Source organism: Pempheris klunzingeri, chromosome 22, assembly GCF_042242105.1.
Source record: "Pempheris klunzingeri isolate RE-2024b chromosome 22, fPemKlu1.hap1, whole genome shotgun sequence".
Lineage (NCBI taxonomy): Eukaryota > Metazoa > Chordata > Actinopteri > Acropomatiformes > Pempheridae > Pempheris > Pempheris klunzingeri.
In genome coordinates, this window is record NC_092033.1 from 16,909,436 (window position 1) to 16,930,682 (window position 21,247).

At 43.2% G+C, this 21,247-nt stretch overlaps 2 protein-coding genes across 2 annotated transcripts in view; both read right to left on the reverse strand.

Annotated features, from left to right (window-relative positions):
• Positions 1–13,842, reverse strand: part of dennd5b (DENN/MADD domain containing 5B) — a 65,621-nt gene extending 51,779 nt beyond the window's left edge. Inside the window, exon 1 of the mRNA XM_070853560.1 lies at positions 13,579–13,842. Within this exon, the coding sequence (XP_070709661.1) occupies positions 13,579–13,687 (109 nt within the window). The 5' untranslated portion in view covers positions 13,688–13,842. The remainder of the gene's footprint in view (positions 1–13,578) is intronic.
• Positions 13,843–14,731: 889 nt separating this feature from the next.
• On the reverse strand, positions 14,732–19,149 carry LOC139221803 (nucleolar and coiled-body phosphoprotein 1-like). Its single transcript, XM_070853741.1, has 3 exons — positions 16,686–19,149; positions 16,492–16,554; positions 14,732–15,135 (listed from the first exon to the last, which is right to left on the reverse strand). Exons 1-3 carry the CDS (start codon positions 18,934–18,936, stop codon positions 15,083–15,085), a joined length of 2,367 nt encoding a protein of 788 aa, XP_070709842.1. The 5' UTR covers positions 18,937–19,149; the 3' UTR covers positions 14,732–15,082.
• Positions 19,150–21,247: the final 2,098 nt, after the last annotated feature.

Here is a 21,247-nt window from a genome sequence, read left to right on the forward strand (position 1 = left end):
ATAATGCCAATAACGCTAAATGATTTCATCTGTGACTCATTAATTAGTCATTTCAATTTACGGCAAGCTGTTGTTACATGATGCGCACAGGCCATCGTAGGCCAGCAAGGAACATTCATTGGTCTAGGCCGTGGTTAAGTACGGGATTTTTACATCAATTACAGTGGAGCAATAATTGGCAATGAAACTCTTGAATCTCAGGCCATCTCCAAAAAGGGTTATATGGATATATAACCATCAGTTAGTCTTGCAGTGTTACACTTTGGACTGTTATGGCTGCTAGCGGTGCCTCCCATCGCTGCTGTATGCGAGAGGGCCACTGGGGAGCTGTTAGCCTCTGAGGAGCTGCCTCCAGCAGGCATCTGAACACCGTCTGGGGACACTCCAGCCTGGGGATTTCTGCGGCAGCAGTGGGAGGTCACAACTGGGCGGCTTTATTACACACATCACTGGTTTAATTCGCCATAGTCACCGTCCTGTGCAGTTGTACTGAGTGTTCAGCTCAAAATTTATGTACTGCCTGGGGATTGTGAAGATGGGAAGAGGGAAAGAAAAGAGGCAGAGAGGATGAAAGAACGAGTTAGCAGAGACTACGATGTAGGCAAAAAGGAGATTCAATCCATTTTCTGATTTAGGAGAAACACATAAAGCGACAAGCAGTGAAGGAGAATACGACAATGACTCGCTTATCTGATGGTAGTCATGCTTTGTGTACTCAACCTGATCGCACAGGCCAGAGGTCAGTGGGTGAGTTGGAACTCAGCGAGATCAAAGTCTAATTGACCAGCTAGCAAAAGCACAAACGCACACACATACAGCTGTTTCCTTTCCTCTAGAACAAGTAGATACGACCAATATCCTCTGACAGACCACACTTTTTTTTTTTTTTACATTTGCATCCAGTGGTTAATTTGTAGCGGAGGTAGATACAGTGTCTCGTAAAATACCCGAATACTGCACCATAACTGCCTGTTAATGTTCTAGACATCGCAGAGGAGTTTCTTTCTGAGGAGGGGTGCTCGATAGTGCTTGAGTAACTGTGTCTGGATGTGGAAAGCATCAGTGCTTTGCTGCTGTGATCATTGATCACTTAAACCAATGAATCAAACCGGTTGATGATTCCCAATCGGGTATTTACTTGAGGATTTTATGTATGACCACAAAGTCAGGAAAAAAGAAAAAATATTGAATAAATAAGTCTACAGCAGGCAAACATTGGAAAAAATTGATCTGCATTATATATGTGAGATCAATATTGGTTTACAGCCGAGTTAACTACTGACGCAACCAACATGTTGTCATGCTTAAAAGTCAAATAGGCTGTTTGTCATTGCCTTCCAGAATGATTCATGAGTGTTTTCTGATTTGCAACCTCTGTGATTAAAGCTGCTATAATTAACATATTTATGTGATAAAATGGGTCAAATATTTAAATGTAGTGTTAGTAGTGCCCCACAGAAAAGTACCACCAACTCTAAGTGTGTCAACTAACAACTTGGTTTTGTGGAATGCAACTTGGGGAAGCATTTCGGAGCCAAACAGTTGTTTTTCTCAATAGTTGGTGGAGACCAAAACAGAGCATTAAAAAAATGTGAATGTGTGAATGTGGCATTTATATTTATATTTGTTGCTCTGTGCCTGCTAGACGAGTAACAAGCAACTCTTTGCTGAAAAGTACACAACTTATAAGTTGATAATATGTCAATGTTGTGTTTACAGCTTATTTCCAAATGGGTTAATGGTTTAATTTAGGCAACTAAAAATACCTGGTTAAGATTAGAGAAAGAAAGTGGTCATTGTTAAAAGAAACAAATGTCGACTGTTGGTAGGAGATGTGACACAAATCCCAATCTACATAAAATATATTCAATTTTTATATTGTTTGAATATATAGAATACATGATGTCATGAGTTCATGTGATTATTCTAAAAGGAAATAATGGAGTTGCACTTGCAGCAGGCAGCAGGGCCCCTGTACCACAGCGGCTCTAATCTGTCATAAGGGGCCTTAGTTACCTCTGTGCAGCATATCCCAGTTATGTAAGGAGATTTATAGCCTGCCTGACATAACACTGAGCTTCTCTCTCTCTCTGTCTCTCTCTCTCAACACGAGTGAGTGTTTTGCACCAATGGGGAGGGCAGCTAACAAGAGGCTAGAGGGAAAAAAAGACAACAGCATGGATGGTAATACCACAGGTTTTTAGATACACGCTGCAAACCCCCACATGCAGCATCAGCCCTTATTTCCAGGGAAATTAATGAAACTGCCAGATCAACACAAGTATTTAAAGGCATTGTCTTTACTCTTGGTCCACTTGGTAGATTTCTAAAGTGAGTTTGAAAGTCAAGTAAGGTGGCTGAAATCTTCAGGAGAAATATGGTAGTGGACCTAAAGTTAAGAATGTACTACTACTACTTCCATGGTCCAGAGTGAACCTTAAGGCCCAACATTACAAAACATTGTCACATTAACAGTGAATATATTGATGTGATGTTTTCTCATTTATATTATTTGAATAATAACCTTCACTGTTTTTGTAAGACAAAGCTTCTGTATGGATTATTGTGCAAAGGGGAGTGATAAGTCTGGTGGGTTAAGTTCAATGTACAAATGGGGGTTTGCTAAGAATACATGTTTATAAGCCTGCAGCAGGAAATGATGTCCATCACAACAAGTCTGATCCAATACTTAAATTCACATAACAGCAAAAAAAAAATGCAATTTTGATTAAATCTGGCACATCGAAATAAGAGCTTAAGCCTAATACATTTTTCATGTGATTTTTCACTAGCTACTTGATGCAAATCCTGGTTCAAAACTTTGAGTTATTCATCTTAAATTAACGATCAGATATGATTAAACGATTAACAGGGACAATGTGAGTCCTGAAACAGGAGTTGTTGGAACAACAGGAACACTCTTGGTCCACTACTTACTGTACAGTCATGTTACAGAGGAAGGGCCTTCCCACCAGCTTGTAGACAGAGAACTCTAACCAGACAACAGTGTTGTTCTTTAATTAATTTTTTACAAGTTTTATATTGGCCTGTGATCAAAGTTACTCATGTAGAAACTCATGTCAGACTCATGTAACTACGTTAAAAGAGAGTATGTTGCAACTAGCAAGGCTGACTTGGATAAAAGATAGCCCTGATCCCGATCCCTGGGATCGCTTGTTTTGTCTGGCCAATGGTTGAAAACCAAGGATATTCGATGTATTATCATGTGGAGCACAGAGAAGGAGCAAATCCTTACAATTGAGAAGCTGCAAGAAGGAAATGAGGAAATGTTTGGTATTTTTGTTTGTACAATTTATTAAATCCCAGCAGAACTGCAAATTATTTTTCTCTTGATCAATTTATCAGGACTTGGTGGCCCTATGTAAAAGGACTTGGCAGTAGATTGTTAGGATATTGACAGAATATATGGACTGTAACGGTTGTATTGGCTTTTAAGCTTGAATTTATGCCTTTATTGTATTGTACCTCTGTCAAACCCTTGAACTGAACATTCCTGGGTGCTCGCTGAGAACGATTTCCATTCTGAAAAGTGCCACGGTGTCCTACAACTCTACAGGTTGGTACAAAGGATTCTTGGTGAACAACAACAATCATGTTTCACAAATGACTGTCCATGAGACCGAGGACACCCAAAAGGAGCAGAAGCCTTATATCAAGCTATCGTACCAGAGTATAGTTTATAGTTTATAGTAATCCCTGTGCAGAGGTAGGATTTTCATATTCACGAGGCATAAGCTTTCCGGGAAACACATGAGCACTGTTATCTGAGAAACGGAAAACAACCCAAGCTACAAGGGAAATGCCGGTGACATTTGCACGGAATCCCTCGAGTACCTGGAGGGCACGATGTGACATTCTGAGATAGTACCACAGGGTCAGTTCTCGGGGCTCTGCTAATAACCTTTTACAACTAAGAATCCGGATATACTTAAAAACACCCAAGGACAGCAAATGTGCAAGTGGTTCTATACATGCTACACCGGGGCAATGTGAGAACATTGGGAAATTGTCTTTACAGGAGCACAACCTCTCCTCAAAAGAGGCATCCATTTTGCTTTTCTAGCACATGTAGCTAGCGCACTTGTACAGGTGTGCCGTCAGCGGAGATGCCTGCGCACACATGAGCAGCCGAAAAAATGTACGTCATGCAGACTCAAGCAGATCATTGAGGCTACTAATCCTCCTTTGGCATTAAAGGTTAGGTACTGACAAGGGTCCAACAGAATTGTTCAATCAAGCTTCAAATCTACAGCGTCTGAAACCCCCTTCAGGAAAGGTCCCGAAGCATCAATTTGTAGGCTCACCTAACAATTTTTGTAACTTTCTGGAAACTGGCTGTTAAAAAAAAAAAAAGCATACCCACTTTACGAGATTTCTCAGGTGTGCAGAGGGGAGAAGATAGGCAGGAGCTGAACTTCTTTCAATTTCTCTTTTTCATTCTTCGCACAACTGCTTCTGCCACTCTTTGTCTGAACACCATGGAGGTCTTTGAGGAGTCTTAAAGATTCGAGATTCAAGATAGCCCTTTACTTATCCCCCAAAGGGGAAATTCACACATGCACACCCAGCTCCATTCAGAAAAAAATTTACAGTGAAAGAAAAGGAAAGTTAAATAAAAATAAATACCAATATACAAAAATGTATTGTAAAGAATACAAAAATAAGAGAATGTACAAGAATAAAAATATAGTGCAAATAGAAAGATATAGTGCAAATCCTACAGAAATGTACACAGGAATAGTGGAAATTTACACAGTGAGCTATTCAAGTGTGCAGTTATTCCTGACTGAGTGATTCTCAAGTTCCACCCATCTCTATCTGACTTCAAGTTTTCAAAAGGAGCTGTTTGAAACAGAATGATGGACAGAATGATGGACTGAATGACGGACTGAATGATGGACTGAATGATGGACTGAATGACATCCTGTACGAACTAGATTGTTTCAAGCAAACGAGACCTTTAGTGGCTTTCAAAGTGCACATACACAGAGCTTCCATGGTCACGTCCAGCTACCTCAAACAAACCCCAACCTCCCCCCTGGTTCCTTTGTCTCCTTCTTCTGCTATAGAGTGAGAACATATGGAGCTCAGGGTCAGAAGTCACTCTGAGGGAGGGGCTGTAAACGGCTCCTCTCGTCTCCCAAGATTGACCGCTCACTTTGCCGTTAGACATGGGGAGGCATTTGCAAAGCAATGTGACCATCAGCAACAGCTAGCAGTATTCTCCGAGGTCATCGGGTCCCAGAGGCAGACAATCCATCATTGCTGCTGCCCTCTTTCAGCCCCCGATCCTTGAACTGTGACTAGCAGCACATGGCAGCCTTTCCTACACTGTATGGGTCATGGATGAGACCGCACATCCCTGACACACAGCATCTCGTCAGGATGATGGGCAGGTTCATGGCTCTGTCAGGACCTTCAACTTAAACCTACAACATACACTCAGAGCAGTAAAAGTCTTGTTCGTCCCACCTTCCTCCCACACGGTTGGCCAAGGTCCTTACCCAAAACTACAGAATACTTGGAAACTGCCTCTAGCTTGTAACGGACTTACCTGGAGTTCATAGAGTTACCACAGACATTTTTGAAGCAGGCAGCAAATGCTGCGATTCTGCCTGTGTTCACGGTTACAGATTTTCTGGCTGCTGCGTATTTAGCTTCACTGTTCTTACTTTTTATAACTGCTCTTCCCCATTGTCTCTGCAGTAGTTACTTGTGGTCACTACTGGGCATGCCCAGAGCTAATGGTACACAGCCCAATCTTATTCAAATGCCAACTACAGTGAAATGACTGAAAGTGTCAAACAGCATCAGCTTCCCAAGGATAACAATTGGAAGTCAACGGTGTCCAGCAGTTTTGTAACTTTCCAAATACACACAATCCATCAATCATGCCCATTTAATGCAGCCACTGGCTACATGTGAAAGTAGACAAGGTCTGAACTTGTCTCCTTTGTCATTCATTCGCAAAAGTCACTATTTGTCATCACTATAATAATAATAAACACATAAATGAGTGCAAAACCACCTTCTAGAGAAACTGCCTGAGTATCCTACCTTGTAGGATTATGTCAAGGCTAAATTTGTGGCCATTTGGAATGAGTATTAACACTATGCCCATTTAGATGTGGTCTGACAATGTGTGTTTTAAGCTTGTTTTGTCCAACCAATGGTCTAAATCCAAAGATATTCAGTTTAGAATGATACAAAACAGACAAAAGTGGCAAACTGGTGAAGTAACAACAGAATTGTTTGGTATTGCCACTTGATAAGCGACTTTAAAGTATCAGAATATAGTATCAGAATTCTTACCTATTCATTTTCGGTCCAAACACTCTCGAGTTAGTTGATTCACTTAGTTGGGTTTCACGAATTTATTTAGTCTCATATTGTCCAAGAGTGACTTCGTTCCTGTACTGTATTTTCATGTGAAATCAGCTTTCTTTTTTCTTTGAAATTTGGAAACCTGAGCTCCACTTAATTGAAGCCCTTTCTTTTTCCTAAAATTGGCCACTATTTGCTCAGTGGGACCAAAACATCAAGAGCCATTTACGAGATGACGGATTCTGGGAGGATTTATGAGGAAAGACGGGAGGATGCTGCTGGTCATCAGCATTGCAGGAGGCAGAGTGGTTATGAGCATGAATGTGTGTGTATGTGTGCCAGGAGGACGCAGCGATGCCTGCTCATGTGTTACATTACAGCGATGCATTCAGTGCAGCCCGGAGGAACTGTCTAAATGGATTACTCTAACAGGCTTAACAGCAGGCCGGCCAGGCTAGCAGAGCACAAGGCAGTGAGCAGGGTACAAAACTCAGAGACATGGACAAAATCACTACAGGGGGAGACGAGGAGGAAGGAACTGATGAGCCATGAAGCAATGAAGGAATAAAAGAGAAATATGCTCGAATCTGTAGCAAAACAAAACATGCCAAAAGCGAATTAGTCTAGAAAAACAACCAAAAAACAGATGTGACACAGAAAAAGGTCATAGTCTTGTCAATATGAATACAGAATGAGATAAACAGGAAACAATTCGCTTCCCCTTTACAACAAAAGTACAGAAGTTTGCCATTTATTTCATTTTATTAAGCTACTACCAATGTACTTGCCATATAATATTATCAGCCCACTACCCAGACATACCATTGACAGCATCAGCATAATTCCCCGGGGGAGTGCATATGTGTTGTTAGCCCCTGTTATCATTAGCATACATCAGCGGGCCGTGTCAGCACACAGCCTTTGTGCTGACCGACTCCCAGGCCGGTCCGTTAGTGGACAGATGGTGCAGGCCAGAGGGGAGCTTTGGCTGCTCAAATCCCTTTGTGTCCTGCTGCACCTCACTCACAGCCTGCACACCTCCGTGCTCCAGTCATATTCAAAAGCACCGCGAGTTTGGGGAGGGAGTTTCATTGAACATTGCCTATCCTTGTTCCACAATGGCGGAACAAGCTCCCCGCTGACCTCAGGACTGGTCAAGCTCTACACTTCTTCTGCAGACAAAAAAAAAGACTGTTCAGACTGCACCTTGGCTATGAATATAGGTGAATTTCTTACCATTTCTTTAGGAAGCATTTCCGCTTATTTTGTGAGCTTCGTGTACTTGCACGATTTTCGTAATTTTACTTATTGTGAGCTGAATAAAAATGTCAGTAACATAATGTAATGTACAGTGGCCCACTGTAACTGCTAGTTTTCCCAGAGGATGAAACATCCCTGACTGTTTGCATTAAACCGCCTCCGCTTCTCGCAGTCATCTCATGAGACCAGTGTCAAGTTTATTTGTGTAGTCGTTTTACATCAATACGTCTTTGTAACATAGATGTGATGACAGTTCGAGTAATTAAATGTCATTCTCATGTCCAAACAGGCACCTGAGTCCCATAACATGAGAGTCAATGTCACAAAGAGACCTACTAATGTTTCTGTATCGCTTCCGGTAAATAAAGAATCTCTGTCTTGGACTGGTAGGTGCAAAGTCGGCGAACGACTGATTTCCTGAGGCGTTGTTGTGGATTAGCAAACAAAAGTAACATTAGGCTGCGTTCAGGTACCCACAAAAAAAACGATAGGAATATAAATTTATCTTAAAACAATACAAACTGGCTAATACATGCTACTGAATGCAATCTGGATTTTTTTTTTTTTTTTTTTTATTAGCACACAGTTGCCGAGATCATGTGCGAATCATCCAATAAACAAACTCTATATTAAATCAGATTTTAAAATCTGAGCTCACTAAACATCTCGATAAAACGAGGGCAGCACCTGATTAAATCTTCAGTGTGTTGAAACTTTACATGAAGTCTGGCTCTAACAGACGTGTTGCAACTTGCAAGAAGAGAGGAAACATTTACCACTCTGAAGAGTTATTGGCACCTAGCTCGGAACTGGGGTTGGTTGTAAAAGCCTGTGTTTTAAGCAGCCCAGTCAGTTCCCCCTGAGGCGATAGCAACTCATTTACATCCGGGTCATGGCCTGGGCTCAGAAACTGACAACAGCCTGTCTAAGTCAGTGTGGCCAAAGCAGGACAGGATCACTGCTGTGGGAGAGCAGTGGGCGACGCTCAGGTGTGAGGAGTGGTGAGTGAGAAGTATGGAGACACAGACGGAGGACGTAAAGTGAGATCAGAGGTGGTATGAGGAGGAGGAGGAGGAGGAGGAAAATAAAGGAGAGGAGGAGTCGAAGGTCTGGTGCTCTCAAGTGCTGACAGACCGGATCATCTGAGAAGTGAAACTGAGCATCTGTTGTTTTCTAAAGGGCATCACCACAGCCTCCACTGTGTGTGTGTGTGTGTGTGTGTATACACTGTACATCTGTGTGTTCATGCATGCACATCTGTAACAGTACATGAATACTTTGCCCCACCCCCACCATCGATACAACTGCTCGTCATTTCTAGATTTCAATGGACTTGTTCTTGAGTTAGTCTTGAGTTGAGTCTTGAGTTAAGAGAGATGATTTGCTCACATTGAGAAATCTACAGCAGTTTATCATTTTAAAAAGGTCTAATTCCGCGATTTAGTGTTGCACATCCATAAAGTTGTGGGAGAGGTAAAAAAAATAAAAATATGGTCAAAATGGAAGCAAAGGCAGAAATATCCAAACTTTTATTACCCAGTATGGGATGGATAACTGTATTTATCACCTGCAAGCGTTCGTCAAACAACTATTATATGAGAGGGATACTGAAGACAAAGATGGTGCCTATTCTGGCCAATGAGAACTGCTCGCCTAACGCAGGCGCAAAGAAACGTTTCTGGCTTCTGGGTTAGGTTTTAGCGTTATGCAGCCCACTGAATTTCCTCAGTAGTGTTCTTCCCATCATGCCTCTAGCCTTATCTGGGCTTTGGAGAACTTTTACAAAGAGGAAAAATATACAAAACAAAGAGTAATAAGTGATCGTGTTTACAGCTAGCGGTGTCCTGTCAGCACTTTTACAATCTTTTTAAATGGTGGTCTATGGGGGACATTTTTCGGTGCAATGCCACGAGTGGCAAAAACTGGAAGTACGGCTGAACGGTTGGCCAGTTCTTTTAATACATCCATACATACAGGCCTCTGAGCGGAAATCCTCACTCCACACTACTCTGGATTAGCCAACTGTGTTTTTTTTTTTAGCATAATTCACTTCCAACAAGCCGGCCTGAAGACGGTCTTTTTTGAGGACCGAAAAATCACCATTTAACAGCTTGTTCCGACAGAAAGCTAGTTAGTTAAACTTGCAAACGGCAACATTACTTAGCGTTACTCCAGGACGGAAAGATGAGCAGGACTGGGTGGTGCAAGTATGATGTTGCCTCGCACATAAACGAATGTTCCCAGTCAGCAATTGGTATCGGCCAATAACCAAAAGCCCTGGTATTGGAACCCAGTGTCGGGACTGAAAAAGTCGGATCTGGGCATCCCTGAGTGAAAACACTTTTATTAAATTACAGCTGCAATGGTTAGTCAATTAATCAGTTTGTCCAGTTACAGAAAATGATATTTGGATGATCAATGAATTGAAGCCATCAAAACCTGACATTAGCAGCTAAAATATCCAACAAGTTAACAGCAGTTGGCTAACTAATTATTGGCTAATCAACTGATAAGCTGGCGCGCAGAAAATGAGCCGTCAACTATCTCGACAATCCGTGAAACGTGCAAATCATTGATCATGCCGACATGTCAGTCATTCACCGGCTCCAGGTTCATTGTTAGACTTCAACCATCACGCTCATTATAACTGATATGCCTGGTATGCAATAAGTCCTCCAGCGGCTAAGTTTGGCTGAATGGCCATCACCTCCCCAGCAGGGGTAGTAGATGGCAAAGAGGTACGCAGCATATCTACATCTTCGACATTCATACCAAACATCTCCCTCCCCCAAATTCACCCGCCTAGCACTTTCCAACTCCACACAAGCCTGACGACATCTGGTGTTAGAATGTAGGGACTATTTCTGGCTCTGTGTGCCAACCAGGGTGTATTTATACCACTGGAGCTCAATAGCATGGTGTGGGGTGGCTGTCTGGACTGACAAAGTGGCTATTTATGGGATGAATTAAACCAGTTAATTAGCATTACAGCCTGGGACCACAGAGCTCAAAAATCTATAACAAAGCTTCAGCTGAAATAAAGGGGTTAAATACTGTATGACCTTGTGGAGACTAGACTCGCACATACACACCGACAGAAAGAACTGTAAACCAGGTCTACAGGAAGTCTGACCCTCTGAGCAGTACAATGGGCTGAGGGAAATAAGGCCACACTGCCACACAAAGAGCAGGGAGGAGGGGAATCACGACCTAAAATAAGGAAAAAGGCATGGAGCGCTGCTTAATGTAGGTCACGGAAATTACGGCTGCTTCCAGCTCAGGGTGCGAGAAAAAGAAGAGCTCTCGACGAAAGAAGAGGTTTATGGAGTGCGTGCGCGAGGGCACATGTTGATATCAATCACGGCGGCATCGGTGTTGTCTGGATTACGGCGCGTCGTGGGGGGAGGAGAGCAACAGGCCTGATTGGAATTGTAAATGATCTCCCGTGAAGAGACGGCGGGTGGGGGGCAAACGGATGATAATGAAATTGGGGTGAGCAGCTTTGGGGAGGAATAAAAAGGGAAGGTGACATAATGGTCTGAGAAACTGACGTGCAAGGAGCTCAACTCAAGTTCATATCGTCCATCAGTCTTGAGCTGTGCGCTCCTGTGCCTCTTGTCTTGATGGTGAGGTTAATGGGGTTTGTTCGCAGATGCTTGCATGGTATTTCATGTATTGATTTTAAAGTATACATTCATATGCTTTCTCCCCAGGAGCTGGAATCGCTATGAATCACGACGCTCGACGTGCAGGTCCGGGTGGCTCGTTGGCCTCTTGGTGGACACGCTGGCCTCCAAAATGATCTCCATTCTCTCTGGAGATTGGTTCGACGGTCCAAGAATCTTAGCCATGAAAACGTTTGGCAAACGTTTGGCAATTTAGTCAAAGTAGAAGGAGATCTATTCAAATATCGGACTCAAATAGCGGCAAAAGAAGTCATTCTGAGTGTCGCCGAGGAGAACTATGTTATGTATGTTATGTGTAGGGTAGTCCAGCGCTTTATTCAGAGTGCTGACATTCAAATTTTAGGTCAACATTTGAATTCTGTGGCCTGGTAAAGATCTACCGAGACTTTTTCATTGGTTATTGCCGTTCCGGTGCCTTCTGTTTACTGACTACATGGATGGCGCAGGGTTGCTTGACCAACAAGCCAAACAAGACAGTGACCCAGAACTGGAAGACCAAGCTTAGACTTTTTCACCATGTGCGTGTAACATGGGTAAGTTAACATCTACACGGCTATATAAAAAAAGGGATAAAGCTACTAAGCAGCTGACGATAGCAGAATAAATACTGGCCGAGGCCCCTGAGTGGAAGCTCTGGTCGATACAAAGTAGTAAATACTGTATGGTTATTTCTCAAAGAAAGAAATAATGAGAATCATTTATCTGAATTGCCGTCAGATCTGCCCGCACTCGAATCACAGACCTGTTCTCGTGAAAAAGTTTCATCTTCAGCTGCAACGATTCATTGACTGACAAAAACAAAAAGAATAATTGGTGGTTTCTTCAGTCTTCTACAATAGCAGGCTGATCATTTAGGGGTTTTGTACTGTTGGCAGGACAAAAGAAGGCATTCAAAGACATGACGGATTCAGAGAAACTGTAATGGTCACTTTTCATTGTATTTTATAGACAAAACGATTACTCAAGAAAATAACTGGCACATGAATTAGTAAGGAAAACTGTTGTTGCACTGACAGTTAACGTGTCCCATAATTAACCCCCCTCTGACAGTGTGTGCGCTTATCAGTGCAATCTCAGACTCTCATGCCAGCCTGAGGGCAACCTTCTCTCACACACACACACACACACACACACACACACACACACACACACACACACACACACACACACACACACACACACACACACACACACACACACACACACCTGATCCTTCCAAAGTGACAGAGCGCCCAACGTGTGTCACACACACAGTAACTGAGACTCTAAAGAACTCCAGAAAATGCGTCACTAGAATAACACCTCTGCTTATTTTGCAACTGGTACATTCACTTGGTTCAGCTGGTTCACTTGATATCAGGACACAAACCGTGTAATCACAGCTCACTCTGCACTCTGAACTTTGGCCCCCCCCGAGACTCTGTGACACAGACAGAAGCGAACAAGTGAACCAGCAGGGATCTTTCTCTCTAATATCCAGGGATTTCTCAAGGATCCGAGCGGTGCAGCCCCTCAATCACCACTGCTTTCTGCTTTTTAATGGAAAGCATGGCCACGTTTTACCACACCTAGTGGCAGTTCTTGTTTCTCATTTCATCACCTAAACTCAAACAACAATCACAAGCAGCTCATTGAGAATCACAGAGAGACATAATCTGATTTTGTTTTTTTTTTTAGAATAAATCAAAATGCCTTTAAAATAAGTAAAACGTGGGTTAGTATCCTGCAGAAGACTTGAAGTGGTCCACATCTCTTGGGGTCTTTTATTTGGACATCAGGAGTGAGTGAAAACTACAGCACAGCTATGAGCAGCAGTTTCACACCGACAGTGAAGCACAGCACAGGAAGCCTCCATCAGATTAGAACATTCAGAGGAGATTCTTCACTACAAGAAGCTCCTCTACTTTACATGACTCTGGGCACAGGGGGGGGGGGGGGTGCAGGGGGACCCCACAAAGCTGCACAGACTCCATCCTCTTCTTTTTTAGTTAGAGGCGGTGAGCAGAGTTTACATCCACAGAAGCCACAATTGGCTATTTGTGGAGGTTTGAGGTGTTTCTGTGCCACTTGTGGGGAGTTGAAAGAAAATGCCTTACTGCCTTTGTCAGCACAGGTTGCAAAACTCCATGTGTTTCCTTGCGGACACCCTGATGGTGTTAATCTGAGGAGTGTGCAGCTGCTGGGGGGAATATTCCTAAAGCTGCTGGGGGGTTATTTCTTAAATCAACAAAAAAGGTTTTCAAAACCATTACAACAACAATAACAACAATAAAAAAAAGCCTCATACCTGCTAATTCATCCGGTTCCAGTCCAGTTTCTGTGTCTATTCCACAAATAGCAAAGTAGTGAGCGAAGCGGCAGGGCGCCGCGCCGGACGCCGCGGAGCTCCCACTCATGCCGGCTTCGATGTGCAGCGCCGCTCGCTCCTAGTTCACCGAGCCACGCATCTCCCGAAAAAACCTGGACAAAAAAGGCTCGTTGCGGATAAACCGGGTCCTCTGTATCGAGCTCTCGTTGTAAATAAAAGCTTCTGAATGTACGTGGCGACAGAAGTTTTCTTTTTTTTTTTTGAAGTGCTCTTCCAGAGACTTTTCCTGGACCGTGTCTGCGGGCCGCCGGTGCACTGACTGAGCCACAGGCGGAGCGCTGAGGCTCCGCCTCGGTGGAGCCCGGCGGAGGCGGGATATTCAAATTCTATTATTCCAAACCTGGTGCTGCTCCTCCACTTTATTCTCCCTGCTGAGCCGACCGATTAAATCACGACCGAGTCTTATTTCGTCACTATTTCGCCACATGCGGCGACACGACAGAAGTATCAATGCGCTGATATTTATACACATACCGCTGTTTCACGTCCTCGGTGCTGCGAGGGACTTTCTCGCTTCGCGGAAGAACACAATTATTATGCATCACTTGGCGGAGGCGCAGCAAGTGTGTGACCCTGTGACAGTCCAGCGTGCAGCAGAAGACAAACTGTGGAGGTAAAATGTCTCACTAACTTTAATCCACAAATAAAAATACTATAAAACATGGAAATCTAAGAATTTATAGAGCATCATGGATGTTATATGGCTTCAAACACTTCCTTTAATAAGGTTTGGCTTAATAGTATTTGTTTAATTTATGTAGAACCCGCATGAAAACTATATAAATGTTATGATCTATTAATCCCAAAGCTAGAGTCAGCCCTGTATTAGCTAAAGTAACAAAGCCATCCCATAATGTCCTGTGTATCCAGTGTGAGGACGCTCATGCAGCCACCGGGCTCTGGGGTTTATCATTCACATCGGGGATCAACTGTTAAATGCTGCAATGTCTCCCTCTAGTGGTAATAATACAAGCATACACAAGAAAGCAGCAAGTGGTCCATTTTTGACTTTGTATATTTCAGTTTTAACATAAAAAAAAATAATAAAAAAAAACAGTGCCAGAGGGAGAAGGGGAACTAGAACTGAGTCTTCAAAGTACAAAAACAGACAATTTCAAAAAAGTGAAAGAATGGTGATGAAAAACACAACAAAACTAGGACCAAAATACCAGAAGTTTATACAGTATTTCAGGCAGAATGATGTAGCTTCATTCATTTTGAGGTAGCAGATTAAAAAGGTGATTGGTTTGAAAACAATAACTACAAACAGGTGACATATTTACAGTGTGCATATATACAGTTAAAATACAAAATATTCACTTTTATATCACAAGTATAAAGTAGTCAGTATCTGCTGTCTTCGCCCATCAGCCACCTGCTCCCGTGTCAGCAAACTTGATTTGAAGATGCAGGCACCCTTTTCTCAAAAACGGTGTCTTTGAGGAGATCGACGTCGTTTCTCTTCCCTGCGGGAACCTAACGTGACAACGGAGAAAATAAGATTAATTACCCTTGTCTGTCTGAAACCAGAAAACCTGATGAAACTGTACAGAGCACAGGTTTCCTGTTTAAAATGATTAACCCGTTCATGTATAGAGGTCACTACAGTGTGCAGCTATTCAAAAGCTGTTTTCTTGTATGTGCATGAGTTTTGATGGCATAGTTGCACATCAGCCACTACAGTGGATGCTACTGCATCATCTCACAGTGGGAAGCAGTTTCAAGTGGAAAAAAAAAAAAAAAAAAAAAAAAAAGAGTGAAACTAAGATGGCTGACAGACAGCCAGAAACACCAAGTTGCTCATTTCTTTCTGTTCAAACCTTCTAGAAAAAGAAACCCTTGAAAGTAAGAATAGAAATATGGTGACATCAAGTAACATCTAAGGAGCCATTGCTAAATTTTCCAAGTATTGATTTTATATTGGGAGGAAATTATGATTAATCACATGTCCACTGAATTGTACATCATGCATCCCTGGTTATATTTCAAATACTGGACATGTAAATATACACTACTCACAAAAAGTTAGGGATATTCGACTTTAAGTGAATGCTACAGTGATATTATATCATGAAAGTAGGGCATTTAAGTAGAAGCATGCAATGGTCATTTTATTCATCTTAAACTATTTATTGAAAGAAAATCTACCAACAGTGGTAGGTAAACCACAACAAAACATTTTCAGTGTCTCAATAAATTGGGATGTGGCCAAAGGACGTCCACTCCTCTCCTTTCTGTGACTCTTCCAGTCTCTGTATCACTGTTCCAACCTCCTGATGACACTCTGTGACCCTCTAAGCTCAGTGAACACCTCCGTCTGAGGACTTCCTGTTTGAAGCCTCCAGTGTTGAGGTGCTGCTGATCAACTGTTAGGTGTCGTCTTGGTCTCATGATGTCAGAATGTGAACAGCAGGATGAGGAGGACTGTTTAAATACCAATTCTAACTGAAGCAGGAAATGTATTGGTGGATTCATGGATCAAACCTGTTGTGAATGTTGCTGTTAAGCTTCTTGTTAGAGAACAGCAGCTGGTGCAGAAAGTACTGAGACACTGAACAGTTGGACATGTGCATTCAAAGGTTTAGAGAAGGTCACATTAAGTTCACCTGGAAAGGTTAGAATGCATTTTAGGTTCATCCTGAAATTTCACCTGAAAGCTGAACATCCCTAACTTTTTGTGAGTAGTGTATATATAAAATTTGGGTTGAAAAAATAAATAAATAAAAATCTTGTTTTTCATGCCTAAAGATGAATAAAAACACGTAGTAAAAAAATCCTGACTGTCATAATTCATGCAATGAAAGGGTTAAATGGGAACATGTAGAGCATCACCTTTTGTTGGCCTTTTCACTGCTGGCTTCTCGGACCACTTGTAGCCTTGACCGACAGGGTACCCTAAGGTGAGAGTGAGGGTCAGGAACATGTGTTCAGATTACGCACGTCAAAAAATAACTTGATCTGACCACCTATGAAGGTATTAAGGACACTTAAAAAAAAAAACCCATTTTAGATAGATAAAAACACACCTGGTTTCCTTGGGGCATCCCGACGTATCGCCTTGGTCAGCTCTATGGCATCGGACTTGCTCTTCTTCATCAGGGGGGTTGCAGACTTGTCACTGCGACTAGGTTGCGTTCTAGTGTCCCTCACTGAATCATAATTTGTGGTGTGGAAGTCCCTCTCCATCCCCAGGCTAAACTTCCTGTCTCTCTTGGTTGGGGAAAAGCTCTTCTGCCAGTCTGCGGTCACTTGTTTCTTTGCAGATAATTTCGAAGTTGCAGAGGATAAAGGGCCTTTTGAGGGAGCTTGATGGCGACCTGACGTTGAGGGGCCGCTATGGGAGTGGGACCTCTGCAGTATGGGTTGTCTGGGAATAGACGTGTTCTGCTTAGGTGCAGGAACCCTGGAGGCGGCAGAGGTTTCTCCAGACTGAGACAACCATCTGGAGGAACTTGAGCTTTGTCTGGATTCAGGAAGTTGGCCACCTGTGTGAGATGACCTACTGACTGAAGTGGATGAGTGTCGCTGGCTAGGCAGCAAAACTAGTCTGAGTTTTTCCGTGTTAGTCTGAACCTTCTTCTTTGTTGCATCAGTTGCAGATTTTGTTTTGGATGTACATTTTCCTTCTTTATGTCTGTGCAAATTCTGCGTTTTCTTTTCGCAGGAGTCGGCCTTTGGTCTGGGTGCTGTGGGGGTCTTGGAAGCACAAGGTTTATCTTTAGCCTGCACGTGGAATCTAGATTCTTTTACAAGTTTCAACTTGTGATCGGCTGGAGAAAATGGCATCAAAACAACGCGAGGATTCATAGAACCACGACTCGAAGAGGAGGCCGCCTCCTTGTCCACAGACTGGGGCCGCTTCTTTGGTGCGTCTTCAGGTGACACTCTGGGTTTTTTAGGTTTTGCAGCTCCACAGTGATAATCCTCAGTTTCAGTTGAAGGTCTGTTTTTTGTAGCACTTAAGTCATCGCCATCGTCTTCTGATGATGATGATGAAAGTACTTTCTTTCTGTGTGGCCTTTTTTTCCTGAAGTGGGCTTTTTCAACAACTTTCTCCGACACCATTTGTCTGTTGGTCGTGTGTTGGACATTCTCAGAGCCACCTGCGGCTTCAATGAGCGGTTTGGTCTTTTTAGTACTATGTAATACGTCAGAGCGCTTGTCCTTCGTCACGTCACCACGCGGCACTGACGGGCCTGCGGAAGGGTGTTTTTCTTTAGCAGTTCCATCCTCGCTGTCCACTGTTTCAGTTGAAGGTCTCTTCCACTGAACACGTGTGGCATCACCACTGTCCTCTGAGCCCGAGAACAATTCCTTCATGTCAGCGTTTCCGCAGTTCTCGTCATTGTCATCCTCCATGTCAGAGTCAAGGATAATTATATCAATTTTTTTGGAACTCTGTTGTCCGTTAATGTTGTGTCGACCGTTCTGTCCACTCTTTTCTGTGCTGTGTGACGGGTCCGAGCGTGCAACAGGCACCGCTTCTTTCCACTTTGTGTCATTGGGTTTAGACTGGTGCTGTGGTGCTGGTGAGTCTGAGAGTGATGGTCTTCTTATATTGACCTTTTCTTGGAATCTTCCAGACCGACTGCCTACGCTTTCAGGTGAATGGCTCCGTTGGTTATCTCCACCGTCCTCAGAGCTTGAAGGGTTGAATCTGCACCATTTTGCATTTGTTTTGTAGTTTTGGTCACTTTCGTCCTCTGTGTCAGAATCAAGGATTATTATATCATCCTGCTGTGAACTCTTTTGCTCAATGGGCTCATGTTTAACATGCTTAGAGCGAGCTTTTCGCACAGTCGTAGCCTCATCGTGTTGTCCCTCCTGTTCAGATTCGGAATCATTCGTCTTTGAGGCCAGAGGTGCCGACCTCTTTTTCAGCAGCTTCCTGGACACAGTCAAATAGTTGTGCTCGGATCCAGAGGAATAATCACAACTATCTTCAGTCTCACAGCTGTCTTCGGGTTCAGAACACGACTTTCTCCTTTTCTGATATACACGTGGTTCTCCGTCCATTTCATGTTCAGGTGTGCTCCAGTCTGATGCCACCACCTTGTTCTTAAATTGTGCACCTTTCGCTTGTAGAAAGCTCTCAAGTGTGTCAAACACCTCCAACGGAGGAGAGGCAGGAGCTGCTTCTGGTTTTCGAGCTGGAAAGTGTAACTCAGAGTGTATTTGATTTGTGTCAGACGGTTTTTCTTTGTCTCTAGTTTCACAGTCATCTGGACCTGGCCAATCTTGGTCTTCATCATCTGGTTCAAATCTAAGGTCAGACATGCTTATAGGTAAGACTACCCAGTCATCATCTATCTGATCATCAGCCTCACCTTCATTTTCCAGAACAGAGGAAGGAAAGCGTGGAGCAGAGTGATTTATTTGCCATCCCAGAGGTCTCTTACAGTCACATATAGGGCATAATGGACCTTCCAATGCATCATCAGTTTCAGCAAAACATGGACAAGAGCAATATTGTGTTGTATCAGTTGTTCCGGTCTTTGGTGCAACCTGCTCCTTTGGAAACTGTTCATCACGAATGATTTCTGTCTCCATCTGAGCCTGACCCTGAACATGAGGATAGCCTTCGTTTTTTAACAGCGACTGCTTATTGTAGGGCTCAGGCACTCGTAGAAGTGAAGGCCTTTCCTCAGCCATGTTTTCAATCTGTGCATTTTCATCTTCACTTACATCGTCATACAGTGGGTCCTCAAAACGTGCTGCAAAGCTCAAGTCCTCACGAACTGGTTCGGTGTGCTGCTGTGGTATGTCTTCATCAGAGATGTCTTCATATTGTGGATTCTTTAAACATTTCACAGAGAGTGCATCCTTGGCCTTGATTTCACCCAGAGGGACATGTTCTTTGACTTTATTTTGAGCCAACTGAATGCTTAAAGCAGTTTGGGAACGCACAGAACCCACATACCCCCCTGCATCTGCACCACTTGTTTGGTTGCACGGCCACTGACTTTGTGAATTTGCAGGATGTAGCGACACTATATTATGAATCTGAATTTTATCAACGCGTGGTGAGAGTTCAAATGTTTTGTTTTCAGACACTACTGAGCTTGACGTGGTTTGATGGCACCCTGAGAGACCAGTCACATCTTGCATATTGTCCGACCCCATGTCTGTATCTCCTTTCTCCCTCTTTGACTTGTGTTTCGGAATCAAAGAAACACTGCGAACTTTGTCCATGCCAACCAAAGTATTATTGATATTTAACCCCATAGACCTGTGTCCTTCTTGTGATGCCCTGCGGTTGAGCGTTGAGCCGGCGGGCTTCTCAGTCACTTTATCCAAGGTCATTCCAGGCAGTGCGGTGAGAGCCACTGGCCTCTGCTCTTCATTCTTTGTTTGAGTGGCAGCGGCGTTCATCAGAATTTGTGGATATTCTGTGGACGTAAAGAGATGAATGTTATCGATATCCCATTTCCAATACTGTTGCAGTATGACTTTAGAAAAGTTATCCATTTTTGCAATGGTCCCTCCAGACTAGCAATCAGCTTCTTCAGTGAAGTTAATGAATAATGAAGAGTATAAGTATTCATCACACCATTTACTATGTAATCTTTCAACATCGTTACTGAAAAAAAACTTTTATCTTCATAGTCATCGGATAAAAAAAAAAAAAAAAAAAAAAAGCTTGCAATCGCCATTTGAAGACAGATAAATCCAAGTGTTTTTTTTGCTTTACTGGCAAGGCAAAGTCTACCAATATACTCTTCTCAACAGTTTCAGTTTTAGGACCATGATTTGAGTTTCCAACAGCAGACACTGGTGTACCTGTTGAGTGATTTCCTGGTGTAGATTCCGCACAGTCGCCTGTCTCTTTATACTTGGGAGTTAACTTTGCTTTGCCGCCCTTTGAATTGTCCTCTAGAAGTGCTTGTCCAACTGCAGCAGTGCACTGCCCAACAGTGTAGCTCTCCACATCCGCGTTGTGGGAGGCAGAGGTTGCGAGGAGATGGGAAACACTCGACTTGGGCATGATGCCAGACTTGAGGACTGAGTGATCAGTGCAGGAAGTCCAACCCCTGTTCCAGTGTGCGTGTCCATAATTTGTGTTGTTCAGGGGGGAAAACGGCTTATAATACGCAGCACTTTCTGCATTAAAGTCCTGCATTTGGTTATCCGCAGGTGATAACATTCCTCCAATGGCTGAGGCGTCGTCTGTAAATGGCTGACTGCTGAGATGGGGAGACGCAACGTGCCGTTGATAGGGGGTGGAATAAGTTTCTCCTGAATGCATTAAGTTGCGTGTTCTAGTCTGTCCACTGTTCGGAGCAGCTAGTGAACTTCTCATTTGCCAACTCGTGCAGCATGTTTCATCTGAAAAATGATTACTACGATTGACTTCAGTGTTGGAATGAGTTCTCTTTGATGAACAAGATGGGTTGGTAAAAACAGTTTTCCAATCTGGGGTATCTGGGCCACTCAGTAAGCCATGCAGCAGTGGGCAAGATGTCCCCCGTGTCCTCTCAGGCACAGAAGAACGCTGATCCTGTAAATGAAAGGTCTGTGCTGCGGTTCCAGGGCTGTTGTTCGAATGTCCATATTGTTCAAACTCCAGTTGGTGTTGGAGTCCCTGGAA